The following is a 23341-nucleotide window of genomic DNA, read 5'->3' as shown; positions in this document are numbered from 1 at the left end:
GTCACACACACAGAGAGAGAGAGAGAGAGAGAGAGAGAGAGAGAGGCAGAGACACAGGCAGAGGGAGAAGCAGGCCCCATGCACCAGGAGCCCGACGTGGGATTCGATCCCAGGTCTCCAGGATCGCACCCTGGGCCAAAGGCAGGCACCAAACCGCTGCGCCACCCAGGGATCCCAAATAATAAAATTTTATAATAAATAAAAATAAATAAATAAATAAATAAAAAAAATAAAGAATAAATTAAATAATATAAAAATAAGATAAATAAATAAAATAAAAAATAATTAAAAATAAAAAATATTTAAATTTAAAAAATAAAAATAAAAAATAAAAAAATAAAATAATAAATAAAAATAAATAAAAATAAAATAATAAAATTTTATTCATGAGAGACAGAGAGAGAGAGAGAGAGAGAGAGGCAGAGACGGGGAGAAACGGGCTCCATGCAGGGAGCCTGATGCGGGACTCAATCCCGGATCCCAGGATCATGCCCTGGGCCAAAGGCAGACGCTCAGTCGCTGAGCCACCCAGGCGTTCTGTGTTTTTTGTTTTGTTTTTTTGTTTTTGTTTTTGGGGTTGTTTTTTTTGGGGGGAGGGCATATTTGATGCATTTACTTTAGGAAAGAATTGGGATTTTTTGTTTTTTAAACTACAGTTAATGTCCTTAATTAGGTATGTAATAGTGATTCCTATTATTCAAGATTATTTTTATGTTACTGATCATTTTCAATAGGCTTTTCTAGTTAAAAAAGTAAATTGCCAGTTTGGCGAAGTGTACGTGTGCATACAAGGAACTTCTTTGATTACACCTATTGTGATGTCTGCCTCACCAATTAAAATCTGTCTCAGTTGCTTGCACATTCTTTAGAAGAGTAGGTTATTCGTTTATGCAGAGCCTTTGTGGATAACTTTGATTTCATTAATATAATAAATGCTTACTGTGTACCAGATGCCAGGAGAACTAGTAGGTGGTACTTGATCAGTAAGGAATTATCCCCATCCTGAAAGAATTAATTAATTGATAGATTGATTCATTCATTCATTGAGAGAGCACAAGCATGCATACGAGTGGGGTGGGGAGATGGGAGAGGGAGATAATTTTTTTTTTAAAGATTTTATTTATTTATTCATGAGAGGCACAGAGAGAGGCAGAGACATAGGCAGAGGGAGAAGCAGGCTCCTTGGAGGGAGCCCAATGTGGGACTCGATCCCAGGATGCCGGGATCACGACCTGAGCCAGAGGTAGATACTCAACCACTGAGTCATCCAGGTGGCTGTCCTGAAGGAATTTATAAGCTTAAAGATTCATTATGTTTTAGAGTGGGAGGGAAGTGAGAGACATGTAATAGGACAATAGTAACAGTATGGTAAGTACTTGGGGCACAGGGCAGGGTGGTGACCCTGAGCCAGCCTTGTGAGGCAGTCAGGAGACACCCCTAGGAGACAGTAATCCAAGGTCAGGCCTTAAGGAAGGAGAGGGTGAGGTGCTTGGTCACCGAGAAGAAGCTTGTGTGATTTAAGGTGGGAAAACACCGCTTATTTAGGCAACTGCCTTGCTTTAGCATAGCTTGAGGGCAGAGGGGAGACACAAGGTGAAAATGGAGCCCTGGCAAGGAACTCAGACTTTGTCCTGAGGGCATCACAGTAGTGATCCAGTAGCGATCCAGACACCAGAGTCCACAGAGTGGTAAGCCAGGGACAGAGGTCATTAAACTGCGCTGGCCACCCTGGGGAGGACAACAAGGGGAGGGCAGGAGAGGAGGAGGCAGGCCTGCCAGGAAGAGGCTGTGTCAGCACATCATCTCCAGGGGCCTGGGAATGGGGGTAGCTCCCAATGGGTTCCCTGTCCCCACAGCCTGAGTGTGGACAGACAGATGGACACCTGGGAGCTCCACCTTCCCAGGTGGTCTATGGTTTTTCTTTTTTTTAATATTTTATTTATTTATTCTTTTTTTTTTAAGATTTTATTTATTTATTCATAGAGATGCAGAGAGAGAGAGAGAGAGAGGCAGAGACACAGGCAGAGGGAGAAGCAGGCTCCACGCAGAGAGCAGACGTGGGACTCGATCCAGGGTCTCCAGGATCATGCCCTTGGCTGCAGGCGGCACTAAACCGCTGCGCCACCAGGGCTGCCCTTATTTATTTATTCATGAGAGACACACAGAGAGAGAAAGAGAGAGAGAGAGAGGCAGAGACACAGACAGAGGGAGAAACAGGCTCCATGCGGGGAGGCTGACGTGGGACTCGATCCTGGGTCTCTAGGATCACGCCCTGGACTGAAGGTGGTGCTAAACTGCTAAGCCACCCGGGCTGCCCTGGTCTGTGGTTTTAACTTGGTTTGAGTGGTCACCTTCCTTGCTCCAGCTGCCTTCAATTAAAATACACCCCTGTAGGATGGTGGGTGACGTTACATTTAAAATTTATATATAAGTTACATATTTTTCTTTGTATTTCTCATTTTCCAATATAAATATAAAGTCTTGTGCAGTTCATTTAACATATATGTAATTCTTATAGCTGTTCTTTTTTTCCTTCACATGAGCCATCTTGGCTTCACTTTGGAGAAGTTGGCCAAGGGCTTTACAGGCATTGTAAAAGAACAGGTGTCACAGGTCCTGTGTTGTGCCCTTTGCAGTCACATCATCCAGGGCACCTCTCCTCACCTCTTTGAAGTTTCCTTGTCTCCCAGATGGTGCTGATGCTGCCCAGATCACAAGCAGGATCAGAGGTGTGATGGTATCAGGACAGTGTATAACCTAGTATAGTAATAACAGCTTCATTGTGTACTAATTAATACACCACTATCCAGCAGCTGTGTAAAATGATCCAATGCAAGACATCTGGATTCCCACTTAGCCTGATGCACCTTTGTTCTCAAAATGAATGATGTCAGACTGTAATGATTACCATCAAATGCATTAAGATACTTGTTTAAGCACGTTCCATACCTTCCCCTGTCCTCAGGACCTGGCCATGCGCTCATTGAGCAGTGGAATCCTGTGGGCCTGGTTGGCATCATCACTGCGTTCAACTTCCCTGTGGCTGTGTATGGCTGGAACAATGCCATCGCAATGATCTGTGGGAACGTATGCCTTTGGTAAGAACTCCCTTTCTTACTCAGTGTTAAGATGATAAAAGTAGCCATTTTCAGGTATTACTAAAAGTATTTTCTTTCTTTCTTTCTTTCTTTCTTTCTTTCTTTCTTTCTTTCTTTCTTTCTTTCTTTCTTTCTTTCTTTCTTTTTTACTAAAAGTATTTTCAATGTATTGAAATGTTTTCTAATATCCTACACTTTATTTTTTAATTTTAATTGAATTAATTAACAATGCATTATTAGTTTCAGAGGTACAGATCAGTGACTCATCAGTCTTTTTTTTTTTAATAAAGATTTTAGGGATCCCTGGGTGGCGCAGTGGTTTGGCGCCTGCCTTTGGCCCAGGGCGCGATCCTGGAGACCCGGGATCGAATCCCACATTGGGCTCCCGGTGCATGGAGCCTGCTTTTCCCTCTGCCTGTGTCTCTGCCTCTCTCTCTCTCTCTCTCTCTCTGTGACTATCATAAATAAATTAAAAAAAAAAAATTAAAAAAAAAAAGATTTTATTTATTCATGAGAGAGAGAGAGAGAGAGAGACAGGCACAGACACAGGCAGAGGGAGAAGCAGGCTCCATGCAGGGAGCCTGACTCGGGACTTGATCCTGGGTCTCCAGGATCACACCCTGAGCTGAAGGTGGCGCTAAACTGCTAAGCCACCCGGGCTGCCCTCATCAGTCTTATATAACACCCAGTGCCCATTACATCACATGCCCTCCTTAATGTCCATCACCCAGTTAACCCCGTCCCTCCAACTCCGTCCCCTCCAGCTACCCTCAGTTTGTTTCCTATGATTAAGAGTCTCTCCCTTTCTGATTTCATCTTGTTTGAACATATAAGTCACACTGCTAGTTGTAGAGTGCTGATTTTTTGTTACTACGTATTATGCTATTGGTATAATTAATTTTTTTGCCTTATTTTTTTTTTTGACAAAGGCTTGGCCTTACTCTGGTTTCCAGCTCTTTCCACCCCAAGTGGGTATACTGCAAGAGTTGGTGTTGGCTCTGCAGATGTAAGGGCTTAACCCTTCACAAGGTTGTTTACTCTTCAGATGTCGGCCAAGAGCATCCCCAGGTCACCAGGACATCTGCAGTTCTGGCCCGCCATCTATCAATTAGGAGGTCCCCATGAGGCCTCAGTTTGAGTAATTCACTAGAATGACTCACAGAACTCAAGAAAGTGCTTTATTTAATGATTACAGTTTTATTTTAAAAGTCTTATACTCTACCAGCTGAGCCAGTCAGGCACTTGATTACAGTTCTATTTTAAAGGATACGCATAGGGTAAGGGGTAGAAGGTCCCAGATGCAGAGCTTCTATGCCTTTTCCCAGTTTAGTTGGGGCATATCACCCCACCTACCAGGAGGCTATACTCAGCTTTGCTGAGTACAGTTTTTATTGGAGTTTCCTTAAAAAGTCACAGTTGATGAAATCATTGAACAGGTGATTGGACTCTCAGCCATACTCCATTCCCGGTAAGTAGATGGAGTGGGGGGACATAGGTGGAGTTCCAACCCTCTAATCACACTGTTGGTTTTTATGGAGATCAGTGACCAGCCCGGATCCTGCAGCAGTCAAGCAAACTCTCCTGGCACAGGTCACCTTGTTAGCATAACAGAGACACTTCTATCCCTCAGGAAATTCCAAGGGGTTTCTATTATTTCAGAAACTGGGAACAAGGGGATCCCTGGGTGGCTCAGCGGTTTGGCGCCTGCCTTTGGCCCAGGGCTCGATCCTGGAGTCCCGGGATTGAGTCCCATGTCGGGCTCCCTGCATGGAGCCTGCTTCTGCTCTCTCTCTCTGTGTCTCTCATGAATAAATAAATAAAGTCTTAAAAAAAAAAAAAAGAAAAGAAACTGGGAACAAAAACCCAGGTGTATTCTTTATGCCACACTCTTCATTCAAAACTCAGTTTAAAAGTTAGAAAAAAAGAACTTGGGAAGAGTTACAACCTTCTTTGTGAAATTTGACTCCCCCCTACCTTCAATAAAAATTTCATTGTGAATTCCCAAGTTATTGATTCTGCAGCCCTTGGCTGTGGTTAAATATATTAATTTTAACGTCTTTTTTTTTTAAGACTTTATTTATTTATTAATGAGAGACCGCAAGAGAGAGAGAGAGAGAGAGAGAGAGAGGCAGAGACATAGGCAGAGGGAGAAGCAGGCTCCCCTTAGGGAGCCTGATGTGAGACTCGATCCCAGGACCTTGGGATCATGACCTGGGCTGAATGCAGATGCTCAACCACTGAGCCACCCAGACATCCCAACTTTAACACCTTCATAAAATGCATAATAGAAGTTGATTAGGAAAATGTCTATTTCATAGATGACAAAACACTTGCTTGTTTTTAGCTTCCATGGTGAGTGGAGGAAGTGAGATCAGGAAAGCCAGGAGAACTGTCTTTGCCCATTTGGCATCTGTCCCACTGGCTCTTCACTTAACCGTAATGTTGTGTTCAATTGAGTATATTCAAAGACTGTCTATAAAAGCCTGGCATCGTTGGGAGATGAATGATTGGCACCATGTTGCCAGAGGGCCCCATGCTTTCCAGTGTTTTAATTCATAAAGATGGGTCATATGGTTTTTCTCAGCCCTCTGAGCCTTCTGAGGAACTTCTGAAGTTCACATTGATAGATTTCCATTTCCGTAATTGACAAAGGTTAATGTAATGGTTCCTGTGTTTAGTCTGGGAAGCAGGTTCAAAATTGTTCAGTGTAATTTTCTTTCTTTTTTTTTTTTTTTTTTAAGATTTTATTTATTTGAGAGAGAGAGAAAGCTAGAGCAGGGGCAGAGGCAGAGGGAGAAGCAGGCTCCCCACTGAGCCCAAAGATATGATGATATGGGGATGCAGGGGATGCTGGACTCCTCCCAGGACCTTGAGATTATAACCTGAGACAAAGGCAGACACTTAACTGACTGAGTCACCCAGGCTCCCCTGTTTGGTGTCATTTTTATGTTTTGCAAAGTTTTGTAGTCCCTTGGGTCCCAGACACAAAGCTTTAGAAGGACAGATTTTGATTTCAGTTACTAGGTTTTGTGGTCTAATTGGACAGAACTCATCACAAAGAGTTTTGCTTTTTCTTGACAGGAAAAGGTATTTATGATTTCTACCAAATTAAGTTGCCCTTTTTTTTTTTTAACCCTCTTAAGGAAAGGAGCTCCAACAACTTCCCTCATTAGTGTAGCTGTCACAAAGTAAGTATGTGGCTTTCTTTTTCTTGAGTCTTGAATAATCTCAGAGGGTGATTGATAGGCACTGATTTGTAATCCTGTGTGGAAGGGTCATATTTACTTAAGCATGGAACTTGGATAACCTCTTTCTCCTTTGATTGTAATAACATTTTGATAATCATTTTACAGTATATGGAGTTCTTTCAGAGCCGTATCATTGAACTCTTTGGAAACATTCTAGTATTGATTAACATGTTGAAATTGAGCTCTTATAAACCTTTATTTCACCTGGGAAAGAAAAATCCAGTGGAAAGGAAATTGTGCAGTTTAGGGGTTGTATTTAGTAATTGCTGAACATGTTCATGGTTTTGATTTCTACTTTCATTGCTTTCATTTAATAGGTGGTTGGAAAAACAGAAGGAAATGTTTATTATACTGTTCTACTGATTCTAGCAATGTCTAAAATGTATTTCATTTTTTGGTTATGGAATTTTTTTAATTCATTTTTGAGAACTTGACAACGCTGTTTAGGTCATGAAATTTGTGTTCCTGATGTGTCATTGGAATTTGGAATCTGTATAGAAAGAGGATGTCTTTCCATGTACAGGGATGTGTGCTGACCTTCCTTGATGTTCCATTGGTCGCATGATCTACATTCTCTGAAGAATTGCTAGTAGAAAGCATGTGGAGTCTCTGTGGAAGAGGGTCCTTAATGTTAAGAAACTTAGGGACAGTGGCTTAGCAATTGCAACATAGGCTAAAACAGAGTAGTGTGGGTTAGTATTTACTTGAAGGGACTATGTGCTATTGAGGAAACTTTATCCTCCAAGGCAAGATAATTAAATTGGATAATTAAATAATTATTGACCTATAATAATTAAAATTTATGATTATACTTATAGTTATTACCGACACCTGTAATCTACAAAACACATGAGACAGAACACATCTATAAAAATGATGAGATTCCCAGGCAGTTTAAAAAACAAAAACCCTAAAACAGTTACTGTCGATATAGTGAACAGACTTGGCAGTTGTTATTAAGCAGCTGGTTTAAAATATGTACTTTGATAATAGTTTCAGATGTTCTAAGTGATTGCTGCTTTGAGCTTATTTATGTATTTGTTCTAAACAGTTTGAAGGATTTGAAATGTTCACATGGGAACATGGCTGGTTCTTTAGATAATTGAGAATGTTATCTGATTTTATTACAGAAGACAATAAGCAAAATGATGCTAGATTTTGCTGGAATTAACCAAGGGTGCCCTCTTCTTGCCCAGCAGTTCTTAAATTCAGCTAAATGTTCAGATTTGTAGATGACGACAGGCCACACACTGCACCTATTTCTAGTCAGCAGGATGTAGAAAAGGTTGTATTTTGGGAGGAGGAGAGCATCCAGTATTTCTCTTCTTCTATGTCTTCGTAGCAATTCATGCAAGAGCAGGGAGATGAGATCTGCTTTGGACAATTGTAGCAGTTGCCCTGGTATAAAAGCCTGCTGACCCATAGGAACCGGAATGTCTTGGAACAATTCTATCAGCAGAGCTTTTAGCTACCCACAAGGGACATGAAGTTACCAGAGTCCCTGTGCTCAGGGAAGACCAGAAAGCCTGAGCTTCCCATTTATAATCCTCACGATGTTACCCTGGTCTAGGTGGAGTCAACCAGTTCAGGGGTCATTTCTAGCAGAAGTCCTGTTGTGTCTGTGTAGCACTGTTGACTTTCTAACACATACCAGGTAACTAGGGCAGCAAAACAACAGAGCTAACCCAAAGTCAGAAGCTCCATGCAGTATGGAAAAGGGTTTTGCAAACCTAAGGCACAAAGCAAAATTCCCACCCTTGAAGAACAATCCATCTCCTTGTGCAGACAGTATATATACCCTGAGTCCCTGGGAGAAATTGGACTGCCTGACGTCTGGTCTCAGACATGACAGTGGCACATGTGATCCTTCATGGCCTGAAAAAAAAGAACAGCACTATAAACGACGTGTTTGGGGGACAGTTGGAGAATTTACATATAGCAATGGTATCTTTTTTTATGGAATTGTGTTTAGGGTTTGGATTATTTTTTGAAATTTAAGTTGCATTAGAGTAGCTAGAGGGTTAGAAGATTGATGAAAAGAGCCTTGGCTCTATTTAGGTCCAAGTGCCTCAGGAAGGTCAGAATGAATGAAAGAACCCTGTGTCAGAGAAGCCAGAATTACTGAAGCCGTTTTGTACAACTATCAGATTTAAGTGGCCTTGAACTGTATTTATCATTATAACTCAAGTAGCATAAGTCATAGGATAACATTGAAGAAGCAGCTCTGCTTGCCCACAGTGATGTAGCCCGGAGGGCGCTGATACTTCTGGACTAAATAAAATTTTTTCTTTTTTAAAAAAACAACAGTATTTTTAAAAAATTTTTTGAGTATGGTAGACATGTAATGTTACATTAGTTTCAAATGTATAAAATAATTATTGGACAAATATGTACATTATGCTGTGCTCACCACAAGTGTAGCTCCCGACTGTCACCATACAATGCTATTACAATGTCATTGACTATATTCCTTACGCTGTGCCTTTTATTCTCATCACTTACTTGCTCCATAACTGGAAGCCTGTACTCCCACTCCCCTTCACCCATTTTACCCATCCTCCCATCCCCAACCTGGGCAACCATCAATTTGTGGACTAAAGAATTTGGTGCAAAGCCAGTGGACACTGGTCTCTTTTTTTTTTTTTTTTTTGGACACTGGTCTTGAACACGCTTAGGTTCTGCTGGCAGGTCCAGCTCCCTTTGCTCTAGCTGCTCAGCAACTACTGTAACTTAGGGGCCAGTTTCCTGTTTCATCCTTGACCACGTCCCTGGCTGGTGTCTCTTTGCAGAGATGTGTTGAAACTACTCATTTGCTGATGGAGACTACCTTTCCTTTTCTTCATTTTTCTAGATTTTATTCCTTTTTATTTCTTACCCTCATTTTAATGGATTTGTGGCAAGAGACCCAAAAAAATGCTCTGTGATTAGTCTGTCATCTTGAACCCAGCCTGGTGTTCATAGTTTGGCAGAAAATCTTTGAAAACAATGAACACTTGAACTACCTGACCAGTGTGTTGTGTCTTTTATTTTTGCAAGTATTTTTCTTTTTTTTTTTCTTTTGAGAGAGAGAGGTGAATCTTAAGTAGGCTCTACACCCAGTGCAGAGCCTGATGTAGCGCTGTATCTCACGACTCTGAAGTCATGAGCTGAGCTAAAATCAAGAGTTAGACGCTCAACTGACTGAGCCATCCAGGAGCCCCATGTATTTTTCTCCTTAAGATTTTAAGGAAATAATTGTGCTTTTAAGTGTTGGGAAATCTTATCTCTTAATATGTGAGGTTGGAATCCCGGCCTGCCTGTTTGGGGTGGTGAGTGGAGGTTGGGGGAGAGAATTGAAAAAGGAAAGTCAAGTGGTTGGAAATTATTCCTAGTTTTAAAAAAACAAACAAACAAACAAACAAACAAAAAACCTCTTAGAAATTAAATTGTTCCCTTTTTAATAATTGCTTTTTTCCTTTGTAGAATAATAGCCAAGGTTCTGGAGGACAACAAGCTGCCTGGTGCTATTTGTTCCTTGACCTGTGGTGGAGCAGACATTGGGTAGGTCAGTGGGCCCAGAGTAGCTCTCTGTTGAAAGACTCCAGATTGATTGATTAGAATCTTTTTTTTTTTTAATTAATTTATCTGAGAGGAGAGAGATAGGGAGAGCATGAGGGAGAAGCAGGCTTCCTGCTGAGCAGGAGCTTGATGTGGGACTCAATCCCAGGACCCTGGGATCATGACCTGAGCTGAAGGCAGATGCTTTAATCACTTGAGCCACTCAGGCACCCCTAGAATCTTACTTATTAGAATAATGAAACCCTATATAGCTGAGGAGGTGAGAGTGGTTTTTGTTAATCATTATTATTTTTTATTTCATTGGGCTTTGCCTTTATGACTACATAGCCTTTGTTGGAAGATGAGTAAGAATTGTCTTTTTAATTGTCCAGAGCTACTTTTATGAGGTGTTGATAGCCTAAAATAAGAAACCACTGTATAAATATATAAAGCAAGTAGAATTACAGTTTGGTGTCTCCCTCTGCTCCCCATCCTATTATCTAGGCTCTTCAGCTGAACAAAAAGGGGACCTCTGGGAATACAGCCTCTTTTTAAAAATGTATTGTTTTTAGAAAATTGCTGCATAACTCACATACCATAAAATTCTCTTCTTAAAAAAGTATAGTTGAATGGTTCTTAGAATATTCATAGTGTTGTGCAACCATCACCATTATTGTTTCAAGAATATTTTCATTACACCAAAAGGGAACTTTCATACCCATCAGCACTTAGCATCCATTCCCTTCTCATCTACTCATCTCCAGCCATTCATCTACTCATCTCCAGAGATGTGCCTGTTTGAGACATTTCTTTTTTTTTTTTTTTTAAGATTTTATTTATTTATTCATGAGAGACACAGAGAGAGAGGGGCGGAGACACAGGCAGAGGGAGAAGCAGGCTCCATGCGGAGAGCCTGATGTGGGACTCGATCCCGGGTCTCCAGGATCAGGCCCCGGGCTGAAGGTGGCGCAAAACTGCTGAGCCCACATTTCTTTTTTCTTTGCTTTTAAATTTTTTTTTTTATTCTTAAGATGTTATTTATTTTTTCATGAGAGACACAGAGAGACAGAGACATGGGCAGAGGGAGAAGGCTCCCTGTAGGGAGCCTAATATGGGACTTGATCCTGGGATCCTGACCTGAGCCAAAGGCAGATAGTCGATCACTGAGCCACTCAGGTGTCCTGAAAATCTAGTTCATTTTCATGAAGACCTTCCCTTGCACTGTTGGGACAGACTTTTTTTGTTTCTGACTAAGTGCTTGTCTATGATGAGGAATCATGTTCCAGTAGCTGCTACCACTTGCTGGGTTTCTCTGCCTTGGGTGACGCTGATTGTTCCCCTGCAGCACAGCAATGGCCAAAGATGAGCGGGTGAACCTGCTGTCCTTCACTGGGAGCACGCAAGTGGGAAGACAGGTGGCCCTTATGGTGCAGGAGAGGTTTGGTAAGTGTTGACTTGCTCATGAGGATCACCCTTCCCTCAGGTGTGGCTATGAAATCTAAAAGTTGCCTTTTTTTCCCCCTTGATCCTTTCTGCGGATACACCAGCCATGTTGTTTATTTGACTATCCCAGTGAAAAAGGAGAGGTATAGTTATTAATAATAGGGAGATTGCAAATTTAGTAGCATAATTTGGAAAAGGATGCCATTTTCCCCATGAATGACCAAAGTGAAATCCTTTCAATTGCATTTCTTTATTTCTATCAGAAGTGTTTGACAAATGAAAAACAGAAAACTCACACTTTAAGCAGGACCAGGGATTGATAAGACCTAGAGTGAGTATGGAATGGAATGCTTAAATATGCTCATCTCCTTTTACATTTTATATATGTAAAACTGGCAAGGATTGTATGCACACAGCTTTGTGTGCTCCACTCTATGGCTTACTAAAGAGGTTTTCAGGAATAATATTCACCGTCAAATTTTGGTTCTTGTGCTGAAGTTTAACCCTAGCATAAGATGAAGCTTGACTTCTAAATCTTCCAGCTGTTTGGCTATAAAGGTGTTGCATGCATTTATTTGTTTGTTTTATTTAATTTTATTTATTTTATTTAATTAATTAATTTATTTTTTTTAAGATTTTATTTATTCATGAGAGACAGAGAGAGAAAGGCAGAGACACAGGCAGAGGGAGAAACAGGCTCCATGCATGGAGCCCGACATAGGACTCGATCCCAGGTCTCTAGGATCAGTCTCTGGGCTGAAGGCAGCATCCCATTTTTAGTTTTTGAAAAACTTAATATTGTTATAGCCTAAGAGCAATACCGCTTAGATAATCTACGGATTCATTGCAGTCCCTTTTAAAATGTCAGCTAGCTTCTTTGCAGAAATTCACAGAAATTAGATGAAATGTGAAGGACCTCAAGCAGCTGAAAACATTTTCAAAAAGAATAAATTTGGAGGACCCATACTTCCTGATGTCACAACTTAATACAAAAATTCAGTAATTGAGACAATGTCCTGGCATAAGGACAAAGATCATTGGAAGAACAGTGAGAGTCCAGAAATAAATCCATGGTTATGGTCATTTGATTTTTTAAAAAATATTTATTTATTCATGAGAGACACCAAGAGGCAGAGGGAGAAGCAGGCTCCATGCAGGGAGCCCAATGTGGGACTCAATCCTAGGACTCCAGGGTCACACCCTGAGCTGAAGGCCTACACTCAACTGCTGAGCCACCCAGCTGTCCCATGGTCATTTGATTTTTAGTAAGGGTGCTAGGACATTTCAATGGAGAAAGAGTCATCTTTTCAACAAAGGGTACTGGGACAACTAGATAAATCTATGGACATAGGTATGAAAAGATCCCTACTTCCTCCTATACCCCAAATATAATGTTCTGAAGACCTGAATATAAGAGCCAGAACTATCAAACTCATAGAAGAAAACAGGGATAGGTTTTTGTGACCTTGGATTAGGCAGTGGTGTCTTAGATATGACACAGGCAACAAAAGATACAGTAGGGTTCATCAAATAAAAATTTTTGTGCTTCCACAAATACTTACCAAAAAATAGATAGAACAACATACAGAATGGGAGAAAGTATTTGCAGATCCTTTATCTGAGGAGACATTCGTCTCTAGAATAAATAATTCTTAAAAATTCAACAACAGAAAAAAAGCCCCATTAAAAAATGGGCAAAGTTTGTGAATAGATAGTTCCTTTGAAGATCCACAGCTGGCCCAGGAAGCATGTGCCAGGGTGCTCTAGGTCATTAGTACTGCTGTCTCCACAAGCAGGTTCATCTCTTCCTTGTCTTTTCCCCTTCTTACTCAAAGCTGTAGTTTGTTATTCTCACTGAAGTAGTACTGTTTTGTAGCAGGATTACAGTCTTTAGAAACACGTATCCATCTTTCAGTTACAGGTTCTTGGAGAAGGTTGGTGGTTATGAGTATAGTTAGGGTGCACATAGAGAATTAGAAGGTTATGAAATATATAAGTCCCTTCTCTGCGGTGTGTCCCTGGAAGCCAGGCAGCAGGAGCCCATGTTCGGTGTAGAATCTGCTGCTCTATTCCTTTTCTTAGCATAGAGAAGAGAAGAGCAGCTTCTTCTGCTGAAGCCAGCAAGCTGGCTTAAATGCCTGTAGTAGCAAAGACTACAACTGATAGTAGCAGTGACTTCTGGTAATAACAGCCCCATCTCCTTATAATGTCCCCTGGATCTTTCACTGTTTCAGAGCATTGGAGAGAAAACATATTCTCCCTGCTGTCACATGTTCTCCTGATATCACAAATAAAAAAATTTATTCATGTAGAAGCTGATTTTAAAGGGCATTTAAGGAAAAATATTCAAAAGGTCCAAAGTAAACACAAGCTCTAAAATTGAGACAAAAAAATAAAAATAAAAATAAAATTGAGACAAATCTCTGCTCTTTCTGCTAAGGTGTGTAAAATAAGAGTGGTGTTCATAGCCTCTGTGTAACTTTCCTGGAATGCAGGTTGGTGGTGTATAGCAAGAGCTACCCTATGGCCCTACTGAAATAGATAATCGAGGTAGATAGATGATCAGTAACCAATAAATCCAACACTAGAGAGTAGGTAAGTAAAATTTGATAGATCATCATGTTGAAATAGTTATATACAGTGACTTTTTTTTAATTTAAATTCAATTTGCCAACATACAATGTAACATCCAGTGCTCATCACATCATATGCCCTCCCTAATGTTCATCACCCAGTTACCCTCTCCCTGCCCCTACCTCCCTCAACAACTCTCAATTTGTTTCCTAGAGGCAAGAGTCTCTCATGATTTGTCTTTGAGTGATTTTTTTTTAATAGCTCTTAACTTACGGAAAAGGTGTTAAGAGCAAATTAGTTCCTATGATGTCAAGTAAATATAAAGGAACAGCAAAGAGATTTGAAGGTGCTGTATCAAATTATAAGGAGAGATTTCATGGTGACTTATGAGCTGTAGCTTTTTGCCTGTTTGATAATTTCTGATTTAAAAAATGTTTTTTTTCAGGATCCCTGGGTGGCGCAGCGGTTTGGCGCCTGCCTTTGGCCCAGGGTGCGATCCTGGTGACCTGGGATCGAGTCCCACATCGGGCTCCGGTGCATGGAGCCTGCTTCTCCCTCTGCCTGTGTCTCTGCCTCTCTCTCTCTCTGTGACTATCATAAATGAATTAAAAAATAATAATAAATAAAAAATAAAAAATATATTTTTTCTACAATGAGCACATAATTTCTTAACTTTTTTTTGTTGTGGTAAAAGAAATGTGTGTGTGTATATATATATATATATATATATATATATATATATAAGAGTAACAAAATTTATTCTTTTAACCATTTTAAGTTTACACTTCTGTGGGATTAAGTACATTTTTTCTTTTTTAAGATTTTATTTATTTATTCATGGGAGACAGAGAGAGAAAGAGGCAGACACAGGCAGAGGGAGAAGCAGGCTCTCCACAGGAGCCTGATGTGGGACTTGATCTTGGACCTGGGATCAGGCCCTGAGTCAAAGGCAGATGCTCAACCGCTGAACCACCCAGGTATCCCTGCATTTTCATTGTTGTGCAACCATCACCATCATCCCTCTCTAGAACTTTTTTGTTTTCCCAATTTTATCCCCATTAAACACGAACTCCCCATTTCTGCCATCCTCCAGCCCTTGGCAACCATATTCTCCTTTCTTTCTTTCTTTTTTTTTTTTTTTTAAAGGTTTTATTTATTTATTCATGAGAAACACAGAGAGGAGAGAGAGAGGGGGCAGAGACACAGGAAGAGGGAGAAGCAGGCTCCATGCAGGGAGCCCGATGTGAGACTCGATCCCAGGTCTCCAGGATCACACCCTGGGCTGAAGGTGGCGCTAAACCGCTGAGCCACCTGGGCTGCCCTCTCCTTTCTTTCTTTGTGGATTTGACTAGTCTAAGAACCTCCAATGAGTAGTGTCATCAGTGAGTAGTGATTTGTGCTTTTGTGACTGGCTTACTTTACATAGCATGTTATAAGGGTTGTGGCATATGTTGGAATCTTCGTCCATTTTAGAGATGGATAGTATTGTGTTTATTTGTTCATTTATTGATGGACCTTGGATTGCTTCCACCTTTTAGCTATTGGTTAAGTACCCAGAAGTGGATTGCTAGATTATATGGTGATTCTATGTTTAATGTCTTGGCAGGTGACACAATTTCCCACAGTTAAAGAGTTTCAGGAGGTATAACATCATGGTGAGAGAAAAGTTAGTGAGACTAACAGAAGGAATTTCTATATATCCTTTAATGAAATTCACCTAATTGCTTACATGTTGCCCCATTCATCATTTTCTCTCCCTAGCAACATGCACGCATGTACATAAACAGTGAGTGCATATTGGTTTTTTAACCTTCGAAGAAATGTTGAAGACGCTGTGTTTCTTTAACATTAAATATCTTGGTCTGTTTCTTCAGAATTAGGACATTGGGCCATATAACTATGGTATAGTTATGAAAATCAAGAAGTTTGACATTGATGGAATGTTCATGCTACATTTTGAATCTGAAAATAAAATTAATTTAAAATAATTGAAGTGGGCTGTGATTTGAGGCTGTGTCTTGCAATGTGCATTAAATACTGACATGGGCATTAATGTGTGTTTATGTGTTTTTAAAGGGAGAAGCTTGTTAGAACTTGGAGGAAACAACGCCATTATTGGTAAGGCTGCACTTCATTTGTTTTCTGCTCAGAATAGTTTTGGTAGCCACAGGGAACCTACAGAATTCACATAGACACTCCTCCCTCCTCTGCTGTGTGTGTCTAAGACATAATCTTAGCTTTCAGGATTTACTTGTGAGACAGGACACAAAGGTTTGAAGGCAGAGATGACTAGAAAGGACAGGTGTTCCTGTTGGGAAATGCTACCTGGGGCTTAGAGCCCATGTCTGAGGCTTCCTAGTGTGGCATGATTTCTTATTTTTCCTTCTGCTTTCTGAAAACTGGCCACAAATTTCTCTGGAGTAAATAACTCGCTTTTTTTTTTTTTTTTTTTAAAGATTTTATTTATTTGAGAGTGATAGTGAGCAAGACAGCACAAGCAGGGGGAGGAGCAGAAGGAAAAGATAGAGCAAGAGAGGTAGACTCCCCGCTGAGCAGGGGTCCCATGCAGGACCCCATCCCAGGACTCCAGGATCACGACCTGAGCCAAAGGAGGACACTTACTGGTTGAGCCACTTAGGCACCCCTAAATAACTTACTCTTAGATGACCTGCTGATTCCTTTATATTTCAAAAAAGTTAGCCTATCCATTCTGAAATGCTGAGTGCTTTTATATTGGGAAGGAGCTTTTAAAGCATTTGATCATTTACCTGTAGGCTTGGAGTTGACTTGATTTTCTTTTTTGGTTGTTGGGTGCAAAAGGAAATAGGCTACCAGCCCTTTTTGGATAATGAACATCAGTAGGATGAGGCTTGATAGAAGCATGAATTTTGTGCTAAAAAAGCAAAATTTGGTAATTTGTATATTGCCATCATTCTCCTCCTGTGTAAATGCCTGTATATTTATGGCGTACATCAGAAATTTAAAAAGTGTGGTGATGGGTTTATTTTGGTTGAACTCCTCTAGTTAAAGAGCATTGATTTAAAGATACAATTAGCGTTTAGTGAGCACTGGGTATTCACAGATACTGTGCTCAGCTGTTTCATATGGGTTATTTCCTTTAATTCCTACAGTAATCCCATGAGGTACATACGATTATTAATCTCATTTGACTCTTTCTTGGGGTAAAGACCATAGAGCTCATCATTCTGCTCTTAGGCCATCCTTCCTGGAAAGAAAGTTGGCTTCTGATGTGAAGCATGCTTGTATGGGGTTAATGCTGCTATTCCTCTGACTGAGCTTTCTGACAGCATCACTTAGTACCAGTTAGCTTATCTGTTTGGCGACACTGATGGGTATCTGTTTTGTTTTTCTAAGCTTTTGAGGATGCGGACCTCAGCTTAGTTGTTCCATCAGTCCTCTTCGCAGCTGTGGGGACAGCTGGCCAGAGGTGTACCACGGCGAGGCGCCTGGTGAGTGTGTCTGCGTGGGCGCATGACATTCCATGAATTTGTCTTCAAACCCTGCTTAGTAACAAGTTGTACTGTTAGGAAGTGGTGTAGAAGTACAGCTAGAAAAATGTATTCTGTAGACGTGGTTGGCACATCTGTACTCCTGTTAGTCTCTTCCTTGCTCGAAGCAGATGGTGCTGATCAGCCAGGGACTCTGCATCACTCTCCACCCCAAACTGAAAGTGGACTCACGCTAATTGATTGGAGTTTGACTGAGAGATGAGACCCGTTGTCAGTGTTAAACCTGGAATAATAGAGACAAAGTCCAATGTTACTTAAAGAATAAAATCAGGTCAAAGTTTGAAGAATTCAAAAATTATTTGCTGAAAGATAGATAGCCTTGGCTTTTTCATAAAAACACTTTAAATAGTAAAGTATTATAAAGATTTTGATTTTGGGCCTGTAAGTCTGGTATTAGATCTAGACTTGGTATGGCATGGTTTTTTTATTTTTTAATTTTTAAAAACTATTTTATTCTATTATTTATTCATGAGAGACACACACACACAGAGAGGCAGAGACACAGGCAGAGGGAGAAGCAGGCTCCATGCAGGGAGCCCGACACGGGACTCGATCCCAGGTCTCCTCCAGGATCACGCCCTGGTGTGAAGGCGGCACTAAACTGCTAAGCCACTTTAGCTGCCCTGGCATGGTTTCTTGAAAAGCAAGTGACTTTATATTTGTTGTCTCTGTATGAATATATGGCCGGCACACTCATATATAGGACAGGTCAGTATTAAGTGCATATAGGGAGATGTGGTTTAGCATCCATGTGTGGAATTTGAAAATTTTAATCTCCAGACTTAGATTTGAGCTGGATTTCAGTTTTATGTAGGATACAACCCTGATTTTCATGACTCTCATGGTACTGAAAACCATACTACAACCAAACAAATTTTGATTAGGTACAAGATGTGGCTCCATTTTACCTTTTTTTCCTGAGAGAGAGAGAGAGAGAGCAAAGTGAGGAGGAGTGAGAGAGGGAGTAAGAATATCTACCTAAGCAAGTTCCACACCCGGCAGGAGCCCGACCAGGGGCTCAACCTCATAACCCTGAGATTATGACCTGAGCCAAAATCAAGAGTCCAGTCGCTTACCTGAATGTGCCACCTAGGCACCCCTACATTTGGCATTTAAAAAATTACTCTTGTTAAGTTTTCCTCCTTAAATAAAAAAAAGTTTTGCAATTAATTACAGAGGAGTTGGCTTTGTATTTTTATTCTCTCCCATAATGAGTAGGAACCAATTCTTTATAAGGTTGATATAATGTAAATTAATTAGAATAAAAGATATCTATCTGTAAAGTAAGTCTCTTTTTTCTATAACTTTTCATATTGATTTTACCCCTGTATTTGGCAGTAGTTGGTAATCTGTATTTCCTTTGTTTTTCCATAGTTGAAGTTTTCAAAAAACTCTGAGATACTATGTTCATAGAATATTTATAACTTATTAATTTGTTTGCTTTAAACTTTTACTGCGCCAGTGCTGAGAAGGAAATCAGTATTCCAAAAAATAATTTAATCACATGGTAAAGTTTGAAATGAAATGGAAGTCAAGCATTTGTATATTCAGCCAAGTTTTATTTTTCCTTTGTATGTTGGGGCAAGTGTACATAATCATGCTTTATATTTAGTCTTAAATGTTAGAGGATGCTGTTACCCACTGCCCACATTGGTTTCCATAGGGACAATTAGTGACATGTAGAAAAATCTTTTCCAGTACGGTGGACCTCTCCAAGACTGTCAGTCCATTTGCTACATGAAGACCAACCCAGAGAATGGATGGTTTGACAAGTTCATCTGCATCAGCAGGAATGTAGCATGGAGCTTACCATCCTACCTAGAGTGAGGTTGAGGCCTCCCTCTGGAACCCTGCTTGGCCTGAGGCTAAGGGCCTGCTGTTAAACAGCTGCGCTGGGCTGACCATACAGTGTGTGTTCACTATGACTGGGACAGAGAAACTTGAGGCTCTCTGGTACCTAACATGTCGAATGCTCTAGAATAAAAACAGGCCTGAATGATGTGTGAGGCTTGGCCAGATAGGTTCTTAGAAACTTGATGAAGACATGGCTTATAATTTTTTTCTAACCTTCACCGAGTGGAAATTATTATCTTAATGTAGTTAATATTAAAATTAGAAGTTACAGAATACTTATGTTTGCTTATGTTTTCAGAGATCACAATATTTAAAAACCATTTAGAGTTGTAAATCAGTACTATTAAGGAAAATTGCACATTGTTACAAATTTGTATGTTTGACTCTTCCCTTGAATGTTTCTTTTTTCATGTAGTTTTTACACGAAAGCATCCATGATGAAGTTGTAAATAGGCTTAAAAAGGCCTATGCGCAGATCCGTGTGGGGAACCCATGGGACTGTGAGTATCTATCTGGCTCATTTCAAAATGTTCTGATCTTGTACTTTCTGTTTTTTATTTCCTGAGAGGCAGGAGGGCATAAGAAGCAGAGTTATTGGGCACTGGGGATATCAGGTCTGCTCCTAAGCTTAGGATCCTGAGTGCTTTTTTTTTTTTTTTTTAAAGAATTAATTTATGTATTCATGAGAGACATGGAGAGAGAGGCAGAGACATAGGCAGAGGGAGAAGCAGGCTTCCTGAGGGACTCAGTCCTGGGACCCTGGGATCACACCCTGAGCCAAAGGCAGATGCTCAACCACTGAGCCACCCAAGTGTCTTAAGATCCTGAGTGCCTGATGTCAGCTGGTGGGTGAGCTTAGGAGGTGATGTTCAAATAGGATGAGTTGACAAGCTTTTCTCTCTTCACTCTTTACGATGCTCATGTAAGCCATCACCATCCTTGTGGAAGGGTGCACAAGTCACCTGACTTGCTAGCTTCCACTTCTGCTTTCCAAAGAAGCCAGGATGATTTTTTTTTTAATGTAATTAGATTAAAAATAATTCACTTTCTTGCTCCCTCCACTCCAGTGACTCTTAATTGCTCTTAAGTGGAGACCTGGATTCTTTCCCAGTCCCTCTGGATCTGGCTCACAGTCTTTCATGCTGTGACCTCTTCCTCCTCTGCTTAACCCACCCCTGACTTCCTGTGTTCCCCTTGCTACCCCCTGCTCCCTGAGCTCTCCATCTTTCTCACAGAGCTCCATGTGTCCCAGGCTCCATCCTGCTACCTTTTCCATTGGAAATGCCCTTCACCCCACTTTTCCCAGACAGGAAAAGCTATCTGAGAGCAGAATCCTTCTCCCTGGGAGAAGTGGGCTCCCCATTTACCTACCACTGGTGCTCTAAGATACCATGTCCTCAGTGAGGCATACCTGACTCTCCCTTCTTCCACTGTCCCCTAGCCACCTCTCAGGTTCTGGATTCCAGCAGCCATATAGGGCAGCATCTGTCTTTTCCTGTTAAATTCCACACCAGCTCCTGAGCCTGTGGAGATTGTAGAGAATGATCTCATGGTCATGAATAAATGGATCTTACTTTTTATTTTAAAGATATTATTTATTTATTCACAGAGAGAAGGGCAGAGACATAGGCAGTAGTAGAAGCAGGCTCCCCATGGGGAGCCCAAAGCAGGACTCCATCTCAGGACCCCGGGATTATGCCCTGAGCCGAAGGCAGATGCTCAACCACTGAGCCCCCCAGGCATTCCAGATTTTACATTTTTAATACAGTGCCACGATTGATTGACAGCTATTCCTTTAACCCAGGCGTTGACAGATTTGGCCCACCACCTATTAATGTAGAGCAACTTTACCAGGACACAGCCCCACCCCCTGGTTTCTTTTTTTTTTTTTCTTTTTTAAATTTTTATTTATTTATGATAGTCACAGAGAGAGAGAGAGAGAGAGAGAGAGAGGCAGAGACATAGGCAGAGGGACAAGCAGGCTCCATGTACCGGGAGCCCGACGTGGGATTCGATCCCGAGTCTCCAGGATTGTGCCCTGGGCCAAAGGCAGGCGCCAAACCACTGCACCACCCAGGGATCCCCACCCCCTGGTTTCCATGCTCCTTTTGCTCCCCTTGAAGAGATGAATCGCTCCCCTCAAGGTGATGAGTCCTTGCCACCAGCATTTTCACTGAATGCCGAGCATTCAGTATTTCCTGTCCTACTGGGAAGGATTGCTGACTCCTGCTCTACCCTGGGAACACTGTATGAAGAGTTGGGGGTGTTCATCAGGAGAGCTGTTCAGACAATAAAATGATGCCATTCAGGGTGAGATGAAGACCATGCCTTTTTCTCTGCAGCTGATGTTCTCTATGGGCCACTCCACACCAAACAGGCAGTGAGCATGTTTCTTGCAGCAGTGGAAGATGCAAAGAAAGAAGGTGGCACTGTGGTCTATGGTGGCAAGGTAATGACACCTGAGCTCCCTAGTGATGGATTTTTGCTTCCTTTTCTTAGGCACAAGTAGGGCTCCGGGCAGATTGGTGCAGGGTCTCCTACTACTGTCTTCTCTCTATCCCATTTATAAGGGGAAATAACTTTTGGTGAGGGACAGCATAAAATGCATGGAACACTCCTGGAAGGACACACAGGAAACTCCAAGCCATGGTTGCTTTTGAACAGAGTCCCTAGGAATTTGTATGGAAGGGAGACCTCCTTTTCTTGGGACAGTACAAGACTTTGTATTCAGTGGTCACAATCCGAACTTAGTGATTACTTTTTAAAGGCAGGGAATCAAAAACAGGGTACTCAGTAGTTTTGCAATAGGCATTTTTGCCACCAGCATTTTCACCGAAAACATTGTTGCATAACTAATTGGTTCTAAAGGCAATTTTGGCATAAAGGGTAATGAAAATAACTGGTTGGCCAGTGTGTTGGTGTAATCAGTGGGTTGACAGTTGGGTTTTGTTTCTCCATTGATGTACTCCCATTTTTATATTATATAAATCTTGGTGCTCATCATGGTCTCACCCATGGTGCAGAGTTTTGAACCCATTTCCCACAGAACTGTGAACTTTGCATTTCCCATAGAACTTTAAAATATCTGTCAATGGGCACATGGCAACATGCCAAGCACAAACCACAGGGGTAGAATACAAAGCTCAGTTAGAAGTACACATCCTAGTATTTGGAAACTGATATGATTCTTAACAAAGGAAGAAATTAAAAAAAAAGAAAATTAAAAAAATAAATAAAACAAAAAAACAAAGGAACAAATTTTAGGAAAAAGGAAAAGTATGTCAAATGAACAGACAAATCAACAAGCAAGAAAATGTATAATTCTATAAAAGAGTGATTTTGAAGACAAGTAATTAGGTACAATCCACTAAATCAGTTATTTGCACAGTGTGACTTACCTACCACATGTGAGTTTTTTGTTTTTTATTTTATATTTTATTTATTTGAGAGAACTGGAGCATTAGTAGGGGGAGGGGTAGAGGGCAAGGGAGAAGCAGGCTCCCCACTGAGCAAGAAGCCCTATGTGGGGCTTGATCCCAGGACCCTGAGATCATTACCTGAGCTGAAGGCAGGTGCTTAACTGACTGAGCCACCCAGGCATCTCACCTACACATTTTTAAATGGATTCAAACATTTTGTATTTTGCAATAAAGTCTTTTTAATTTTGTTGTTCATCTTTCCTGTTGTTGTTTTCAGTGAGTGCCCCTCCTGTGTTTTTTATGGTTTTGTCTTTTATGGCAAAACTACCATTTAGCCAATTAGTTCTGTGGTAAAAATGGTTTTTAGTATGTATATTTTTTCATGTCCAGGATTTTTGCCATAATACCTTTCCTGTAAACAATTTCTTTTGATATAGAGTCAAGGCATTTTCATCTGTGGTAGGACTTGACAAGTGATTATTATCTACAATTTATTTTCACTTCCTTTAAAATTCTGAGAACTGAGTCTCTTGAAAAGCTGTCTGACAACAGAATCCTTCTCCCTGGTTTTCTTTTTTTTTTTCTCCCTGGTTTTACACTGACACATACACATCTAGTTGGATAGAGGTGTGTATATA

General features: G+C 40.8%; 1 protein-coding gene across 1 annotated transcript in view; it reads left to right on the top strand.

The window, feature by feature from the left end:
• ALDH7A1 (aldehyde dehydrogenase 7 family member A1) overlaps positions 1-23341 on the top strand; it is a 47675-nt gene that overhangs the window by 14464 nt on the left and 9870 nt on the right. The window contains 8 exon segments of the mRNA XM_072840822.1: positions 2966-3098; positions 6242-6286; positions 9809-9886; positions 11229-11326; positions 15977-16018; positions 17276-17370; positions 19700-19784; positions 21627-21733. Of these exon segments, the coding sequence (XP_072696923.1) occupies positions 2966-3098; positions 6242-6286; positions 9809-9886; positions 11229-11326; positions 15977-16018; positions 17276-17370; positions 19700-19784; positions 21627-21733 (683 nt within the window).

The sequence above is a fragment of the Canis lupus genome, chromosome 10 (genome assembly GCF_048164855.1).
Source record: "Canis lupus baileyi chromosome 10, mCanLup2.hap1, whole genome shotgun sequence".
Taxonomy (NCBI): domain Eukaryota; kingdom Metazoa; phylum Chordata; class Mammalia; order Carnivora; family Canidae; genus Canis; species Canis lupus.
Note: the sequence above shows the minus strand (reverse complement) of the source record. Positions and strands in the feature narration are given on the sequence as shown.